Source organism: Pundamilia nyererei, unplaced genomic scaffold, assembly GCF_000239375.1.
Source record: "Pundamilia nyererei isolate P.nyererei 1_Seehausen unplaced genomic scaffold, PunNye1.0 scaffold00200, whole genome shotgun sequence".
Lineage (NCBI taxonomy): Eukaryota > Metazoa > Chordata > Actinopteri > Cichliformes > Cichlidae > Pundamilia > Pundamilia nyererei.
In genome coordinates this window covers 897,239-906,180 of record NW_005187601.1, presented here as the reverse complement: position 1 = coordinate 906,180, position 8,942 = coordinate 897,239, and the positions used below count along the sequence as shown (strand labels likewise).

The 8,942-nt window shown below is 43.5% G+C and overlaps 1 protein-coding gene across 1 annotated transcript in view; it reads left to right on the top strand.

The window, feature by feature from the left end:
* The first annotated feature begins 7,837 nt into the window (after positions 1–7,837).
* Positions 7,838–8,942, top strand: part of LOC102212952 (coiled-coil domain-containing protein 42 homolog) — a 5,950-nt gene continuing 4,845 nt past the window's right edge. Inside the window, exons 1-2 of the mRNA XM_005747603.1 lie at positions 7,838–7,962; positions 8,054–8,174. Coding sequence (XP_005747660.1) covers positions 7,925–7,962; positions 8,054–8,174 — 159 coding nt within the window. The 5' untranslated portion in view covers positions 7,838–7,924. The remainder of the gene's footprint in view (positions 7,963–8,053; positions 8,175–8,942) is intronic.

Below are 8,942 nucleotides of genomic sequence, written 5' to 3'. Positions count from 1 at the left end.
CCTGCTAAACTTGAGGATTAGTATTAGTAAATTAGTATCGTTCTCTTGGTTGGAAGGATGTAAAAGTTTTGTTTTGTTTGTTTGTTTTTTACAGTTGAATGAATTTCCTGTATTAACTGTCCAGTTTTGTTGATCAATACAATAAGAGTAGCACAAATTACCAAGTCAGAAATAAGTAGACTTAGTAAGGAACCAAGTAAGAAAAAATATAGCACAAGCTAAGGTTTTACATGTGTTTCTTTCTAGAAGCAGAGCAGGAATTTATCTAAAGAGATGCAGCTGAAATAAAATCAATATGTCTTTGATATAAAGGTCTGTTAGAAATTGTCACAGTTGGTGTGCGGTTGGGTAGGTTGAGAGCCATTCGCTGGCTAAATCGTGAAAGTTAAGATGGAATACTATTAAAAACCTCTGTCAAGATTCAAGATTTGTATTTGCCATTTGCGCACAGGACAGGAAATGCACAACAGTCCATCCACACTGGAATTGTTGTGCAGAGCTCTCTAGGTCAAGTCACATTTTTAAAAGGTAGAAACAGCAAATAAAGGAAAGTAGAGATCAAGCAAAGAGTGGAGCAATCTTCTAGTAGTATTCATGATATAAAAAGATTTATTTTTTTTTTAAAGTCCGGGAAGTTAGGTCTCCCGTGTTAACTCACAAAGTCCTGACAACGCGAGTATGAACTCGCATACTTGAATATTTAGAAACGGCTTAACAGTCTGCAGTCTATGAACAAGCTAACAATGTTAGCTCGGTGGCGAGTAGCCTTCAGTAATAGTAATAAAAATCCCACAGCAATAGTACATCGAAGATACTGAAGTTTCGTCCGTCCCATTCTTATGAAGTGGTGTCGGAAACGCATTCCTGCCTGTGCACTGCTGCCTCTGTTGTGCTGCCTCTGGGTCCATTGTGTAACTGACGCTGCCAACATTAACAGGACGCTTACATTAGAGCCTCTTATTGCGTGTTTTGTTTGGGTGTCCTGCAATCAGAATCAGAGAAACTGAATTAATCCCAGGTGGAAATAGAGTTATCCAACTGAACTGTTTATCCCATCGTACATTTGAAATGAGGTAAAGTAGTGCTGTGTTCTTTTTAAGTGTTCAGTGTCTTTTGCTTGCCATCAGTCTGACAGTTGCAGGGAAGAAGCTGTTGAAAAGCTGCTGTTGTTCTGTGTGTGATGATGCCGTCCGCTCTGTTGTGTCTGAGCAGAGAGTGAGCTGGATGGTGTGAGTCCCTGATTATTCTCTGCTCTTTTTCAGCAGCGTTGTTGTGTACAGAGAGTACATGGAAGGAGGCTTCGTGACCCTTTGCAGAGCCTTCCTCTCTGCCTGTGTGGTGGTCCCGTACCAGACAGTGATGCCTGTGGTGAGGATGCTCTCTACAAGTCCTCTGTAGGCCTGGGTGAGACGGCGATGATTCATGCCAGCTTTCCTGAGATAGAAATAAAGCCTTTGCTGGGCGTTTTTCACTGTTGCTGTGGTGTTGAGAGTCCAGCTCAGGTCTGATGTAACCTGCAGGCCCAGGAATCTGTGGTCGTTGGCCCTCTCCACCTCTGCCCCTTTGATGATAAGAGGCTGCAGGGGAGGGGGGGTTCTTCCTGAAATCAAGTATTACTTCCTTAGTCTTGTCCGTGTTGAGGATGAGGTCATTTTCCTCTCCATAGGCAAGAACACTGTCTACCAGAGTCCTGTACCCAGACTCGTTCCCCCCCCTTGATGAGCCCCAGGATGGTGGTGTCACCAGCATATTTCATGACGATGGAGTTTTCCTGGGTGGAGACACAGTCATGGGTGTACAGGAGTTTGGGGCTGAGGCAGCGGCCCTGTCGAGATCCAGTGCTGACGGTGAGCTCAGCAGAAACGTGCCCTCCCATTCTCACCACCTGTGGTCTGTCTGTCAAAAAGTCCAGAATCCAGTTGCAAGTGGGAGTTGGGATGCCGAGGTCTGTCAGCTTCTCCATCAGCTTGCCCGGGTGGATGGTGTTGAAAGCTGAGCTCTAGTCCAGCATCTGCTGCTCTCCAGGTGTTGCAGAGTAGCCATTGCTGTTGCATCATCTACTGATCGATTGGGACGGTATGCAAACTGGATGGGGGTCTATGGTGTCCAGGACCCTGTGGTTGATGTGTGTGAGAACCAGTTTTTTTAGACACTTCATAACGACTGGTGTGAGGGCCACTGGCCTGAAGTCGTTCAGGGAGGAGCTGTCAAGTCTTTGGGAACTGGTATAATGATGGAGGATTCAAAAATACATGGGACTACTGCCTGGGATAGTGACAGGTTGAAGATATCAGTGCACACAGCTAGTTGTTCCCCACAGGCCTTCAAAACTCTGGGAGGAACTCCATCGGGTCCCACAGCCTTGTGGGGATTCACTTTTTTCAGAGCTATGTGATAATAAAGATGACGTGGAAAATGCAAAGGAACACAAAAAATTACTTACCGACAGGTTGCTACCCCACCGCAGTGTTAAGGAAGATACTTTTACTGTGCCACATTCATAAATAAGCACATTACTCATTTGCACTTCAGATGTCCCATTAGTAACTTCTTATTGTTGTTTTTTAAGCTACTTAACATGGACCTATGGGTCTTTGAAGCTAAAATAAACTACTCAGTGAAGCAGTGTTGTGTTTACACAGAACATATAACACACAACAGCGAAGAACCATTTCAAATAGTATCTTTACTAATTTGTTACTGGCAGTCTGTCACAAAAACTGATATTTTGTTCATATTTCATTGGTTTCCCAGGTTAGTTTCCCTCTCAGACTTTTTTATATTTAGTTGAATCTATGTAAAAAATAAATGAAAGATTTAAAAAAAAGTCTGAAAGGCATAAAATAACATTTTGCACCAACAAAAATGCTCAAGAATGGTTTTGTGGTAAATGGATTGGTTCCTATAGAGTGCTTTTCTAATCTACCTGAGCACTCAAAACATGTTATACATTTTATCTAAGTGCTTTCTATCTAACATTCCTGCTCCAATGGATGCATCAGAGAGCAACTTGGAGTTAGTCTCTTGCCCAAGGATACTTGACATACAGACTGGAGCACCGATTAGTAGATGACCTGCTCTACCTCCTTGGCAGCAACCCCATTTTTCAGCATGATAATGATCCCAAACACTTTGCCAGTGCAGTCAAAGCATACCTGGATAGAAAAACAAACACTGGAACAGTATCAGTCATGGATTGTTCTCTCCAAAGCTCAGACCTAAACATTACTAAAGCAGTGTGGGAAAATCTGGACAGAGAATGGAATAAAAGGCAGCCAACGTCCAAAGAAGAGCATTGAATGTCCTTCAGGAACCCTGCAGAACTATTTCTGAAGACTACTTAAATAAATTGTAACAGAGTTCTAAGAGAGTTCAGGCTGCATTGAAGAATGGATGTAGCCATACAAAAAATCTAATTTAGTATTTCCATTCATGCTTGCATGTTTCAGTAAAGTGCTGCACCTCATTCCCATTCTCCTCGAAAAATATTAAGAAATGAAGGGCATGGAAGAATGGAAGAAAAGCTTGCTCCGTGCACTGCTGAAACAATCTGCAGAGGTTTCCATCGTGGGCTTATCTCTCTGTGAGGAAAAGCTATAAATGTGCCTGAAAAAGCCTGAAACACTTGAAACCCATCACTCACAAACGTCAGCTGACTGACCCTTGGAATCAGCAAAGAGCTGTGGAGCGATAGTATCAGAGCAATCCCTCGGACTGCATTCTTCTGGACAGAGAACTCTGATATTGTCCACTGGGATTGCCATACCTATCACAGCTGCAGTCTTCTGCTTCTTCTCAACCACCATTATGTCTGGCTAGTTGGCCAGTATGTCTGACTGGAACTTAAAGTCCCACAGGACCTTAGCCCTGTTCTTCTCAACCACTTTTGGCGGTGCCTCCCATCAGGAATTGGAGAACTGGCCTATTCTGTGCTTCTCTGATGTTGGCTTCCAGCCTCCTTCTCCATGGAGAGAAGTCCTGTCCCATTTTTTTTTAACATGTTATTGCCATGTAATTCAAAATGAGCTAATATCTGTCTCAAAATGACACTTTTTTTCAGTTAATCATTTTGATCATTTTGTATGTTTTTCTGTATTGTGTTGTGAATAAAATATAAGTTAACAAGATTTGCAAGTCATTGAATTTTTACTTACATTTAACAGTTTCCCAACTTTATTAAAGTTGGGTTTATATACATATAGAACTGTACTCGATCTAAAATATGATGACCATTTGAAATTTACATCCTGGCTGTAGGTGAGTGAGTGCTCCCAAAAAATCCCCCCCCCCCACAAAAAATGTCTTGAAAGTGGAAGTTCTTGATTGTTATTATATTAGTGGTATTATATTCTACTGTGCTATTCAGGAAAGTGAGGCAGAGACAGAGGTCATCCATGGCAAAGACTAAGTAAAGTCTAAGTGGTGCCATGACACCAGTCAGTCAGAAGTGCCAGCTTAATGCCAGATCAATATATATATATCTGACCTTTTACCAGACCAGAGGCTCATCCTTATGTGTAATAACCTAACTGAAACTACATGTACTATGTTGAATAAATGTTCTAATCAAGAACCTCTACTAAAAGCTTAATAATAGAATATAAAAGTATAACAGACAATTTGAATAACCTAGTAATTCAAATAGCCTCGTCTAACCTGCTCCTCAGAATAACTTTCGGTTTCAGTTCTGCAAAGCCTGCAACTTCCTGTCAACTGCAACTTAGTCTTTCTGAAAGACACACACACACTGTTTAAACATCTGAATGCAATATCAATGCTGCAGATTATATTATTAATGCAATAGTAATGATGATGATTATTTAACAATAGCAGTAAAATAATTTCCCTGCTCCACAATGTATATATATATATATATATATATGTAAAGAAATATATGTACATACATTTTTACAGCGTATTGTGTTCTGTATCCTGATTGGCTGTAGACCATTGTCACTCAGTCTCGTGCCGTGTCTCCTGTACAGTACAGAACTCGTTCAGTTTGTCACATTTACATAAATCTTTGATCCTAGCAGTGTGACTCTGCTGTACTGTAAGTTTGTAAGTTTTCTCCCCAACAAACACAACAATGTTGACGAAGCGTTTTGCACCGTCAAAGGCAGCTGCGGGTGCCTTTGGTTTAATTCTACAATACTGGACTTATTTTTCTACAAAGGTTTGAACTTTGAGGGTGTTTAAACAAGAGAGAAAAGTGTGAAAATGTTCATGTCTGTCTGAGAAAAGTGTATAAAGTGTGTAAAGAGGAGTCTTGGAGTCTTCTCTCACCCCCGTTCTCTGCGGCCTGCTGGAGCGGGGGGGCTAGGAGGAGGAGTTGGCCGTCCGACTGCGGTCTGGAGTGTGGGGCCTCCCTGCTGCTGCGGAGTCGGGGCGGTCTGCCTCTCTCCACCGCAGGGAAAAGGGTAACACCACCTGGGTCTGGGTGCAGTTCCCCCCTCCAGGGGCAAGGGTACCTAGACCCGGTTCGTAGAGTATGCTTGGGGAGTGTGATCGTGTGTACAGCGTCTCTTTATGTCTGTCTCCACGTTGGTTGAGTGTGGAGTAAGTGCATATGAGAGCATGAGGGTGGGAATGGATGTTTGTGTCTGTGTGTGCCTGTATGTCTGTGTCTATATGTCAGGTTGGGTGTCAGACGCCACCTCTCTGGGGACATCTCAGGCCCTCCAAGGTTTGGAGGCCTATCTCCACCCACCACCACTTCCCCTGCCAGTGGCGGACTCCCTCAGGTGTCGGTGCGTTGGTGGTTCTTTGTGTCTGGGGGTGGGCGTCCAGGTACACACCGGCTCACTCCTTGGCGGCCGCTTATCGGGGCCTGGAGCCTGGGGCTCGCTTGGGCCACTTCGGAGGTGGGGTGCCCCCGGCCTCTCGGCCTGGGGCTCGGTCACTCAGGCACAGCTGGCTGCCGGCGGAGCTCACGGGCGCGTCACTGCAACTCCCCCTGGCTTCTGCTCTGCGGCTGCTGAGTGAGCCCTCATCTGGGACTCTCCTCAGCTCTTTCTGGGACTGCCCCTCTGTTGGTCTTCCTTGGTCTCTTGTGTTCTGGGGGCCTCTGGATGTCTGGAGTTTTGATCTCCTCCATACCTGCTTCATACCCTGGAGGACGGGGCTGTGGCCCCCCCACACTCCCTAGCAGATCGTTACATGGAGAAACCTTTGGAATGCAAGCATGCTGATCCACACAGGTATGCACACAGGTGTACACACGGGTATTCACAGACGCGGACTACAGCTTTCTTGGCTGCTGCCTCAAAGCACATTGTGCGCTGTCTATCTTGCGTGTTGCACAATATCGTTTATTATTTAGTATCTACTGATATCTACTGCTAGCTAGTTTATTGTGATGGTGCTGTTTTTTTTATTATGTTGCTCTTTGTTGTTTGCTTTCTCTTCTGTTTTTTTTCTCCATACAGGTGACCCAGGTGTTTTGTTTGTTTTTCTTTTCTTTCTTTCTTCCCCCCCTTCTCACCGTCTCTTCTCCCCTTTGGTTTTCTTTCTCTCCCTCTCTTTCTTTCATTCTCTCTCCCTGTCCTATCCCCCAGTCATGTCTGTCCCGTTTGTAGCAACTGAAAATAAAATAAATTCATAATTATAATAAAGGTCAATCAAATGGACCAATATGGCAAGGCCATGATGATCCACTTGGTAAAATAAATCTGCTTGGCATCTTTCTTGGCCTTAAGACAACAATTCTGATGGCTAAAGATCCAAAAGGGACAAAAAATAAAAAATAAAAAATAAAAAAAAAAAGTGTGTAAAGAGGAGTTTTACAGCCCCCGGATCCAGGGAGGGCCTGTTTTGTATGAGCCTGGGCCACATAAAGCATATAAACCAAACCATAATCAGGCCAGATATGGCATGCCATCACATAAATAGTGCCATCATTGCCAGGCCTAGCCAACATCTGGTTGACATGCACCCTGCCATGACGCCAGTCAGTCAGAAGTATCAGCTTGACACCAGATCTGGGCCAGACCTGTCTGCTATGTGGGCAGAGGCTACAGAATGTGAATGACGTTCAGCAGCTTCAAGCAACTATAGTAGAAACTTTACTTCCAGGTGAGTGATTGAAGCGACTGCTAATGAGAGACTCTGTTGATGACCTGCAGTAAATAATTTAGAGGGTTAACTAAACAACCTCAGCCTGAAATGTCCAAGCAACCAGCCACCAGCTCCAAAGAAATGTGAATTGCATAAAAGTCCTCCTGTGATATTTCTGACTTCCACACTCTTCTGGTGTTTTGTGGCACCATTCTTAAGCCAGTTGTGATAACATTTAATAATCTTCTCCCACTAGAAGTTTATTAAAAGAAAAAGTTTTAGGCCTAATTTTAAAGGTAGTGTCTGAAAACTGAAACAGACATAGGAAATGTTTCTGTAGCAGGGAATTCTGATAGCTGAGGAGTCCCTATCTGTAGGAGGACTCTGGGAAGTGCTCCGTCGGGATAATATGGTGTTAGGATTTCTTTGAGATATTCACATTTTATTAAAATCACTTCAGGAGTTAACATGGAGGCAGTATTGTAAGCAAATTTCCAGTTGTTTTCTGATACAACTGAACAAGCCAGTTAACTGTTTTTTGCTGCTCTGAATTTATATTCGAATATCAGCTGTGAAGGACCTTTTTGCAAACCTCTAACTCAATCATCATTTCATCTTTTCAGTCTTACAGATGTACTCAAAATTAAAAAAGCTCTTTTCACGTTTGGTCGAGATGTGTTTCTTCAAACTGAAATGCTGTGAGTTGTGTCTTTACAAGTTCTGGTTGCCATAGAAACAAGGTTGTTAGAGCCTGGAGATGCACACTTTTAGAAAGTTTGAAAACATAATAAGCGAAGAAGAAGAAGAAAAGGATAACATAAGAAAAGTGAACCAATAACTCTTTTTGAAAAGTCTTCAACAGACAGCCATGTCTTCAAGGCCCAGAGGCCAGAAGCAGTTTTCACAGTAAGTTTTTGTGGAGTGTTTCTACTGTTTTTCTCTGTGAAGCCCGATTCGGTAAATGATGTATGCTAATTACTTTTTACTGTTCTTGCAGGAACACGTGTGGTTTGGGGGAAAAGAAGAAAACCCATGACCAGAGTGTTGTCCTGTGTGAAATGCTGAAGGGAGAAAGACAGCTGGCAGGGCTTAAAGCCAAGGATGAGGAAGGCACACAGGTGTGAATTTGTCACTGGCATTTCTGGCAGTTTAAGGTTTATCAGGTAGCCAGTGTTAATGGTCAGTGTTGGGACTAACGCGTTATGAAGTAACGCGTTACAGTAACTACGTTATTATTGTGGTAACGAGCACGGTAACTAGTTATTATGCCAAAATCAGGAACGCGTTACTCGTTACTGGGATTTAGATAGGCTCGTTATTCGTTACTTCGTGTGGTGGCTCTCGCGGAGCTTCCACAGATTCAGTAACATTAGCAAGTGGTGGAGGCCAGCAGGTGGATGAAGGAAAGGGGAGGCAGGAGGAGGAGAGACCCGAAGCGGCCGCCCGTCCGAGTATCAGGTGAACTGACCTTCAGGTAAGAAGTTATGACCTGCAGTCATTCTGGGTCAGATATAAACCAAGTTTAGGTGGAGTTTATTTTCGTTGTGTTGACTTTTTCGTACTGCGTGCTAGCTAGCATGACGGGGTTTCTATAGAGATTGACAGACCACGTGACTTTCGCGCATTGCATGCCGGGAACTCGTGGCAAAACAATCCAAGTACCGCATCAAATGCAAGCATTTGCAGCACCGCAAAACGTTCATTCTCCGGTTCCAAAACCTTCTTGCTTTTTCTTTGCCCCCCAAAAAAGTTATGTTCAAAACGAAGGAGAACAATGCCGGTCCGTACAAAGACAGACTCGACGAAAAGTCAAAGAAAAGATAAGAGGAAAAAATCAAAGGAGTGAAAGGGTCAGACCCTTACGAGCACACAGAGTGGACAAAAGA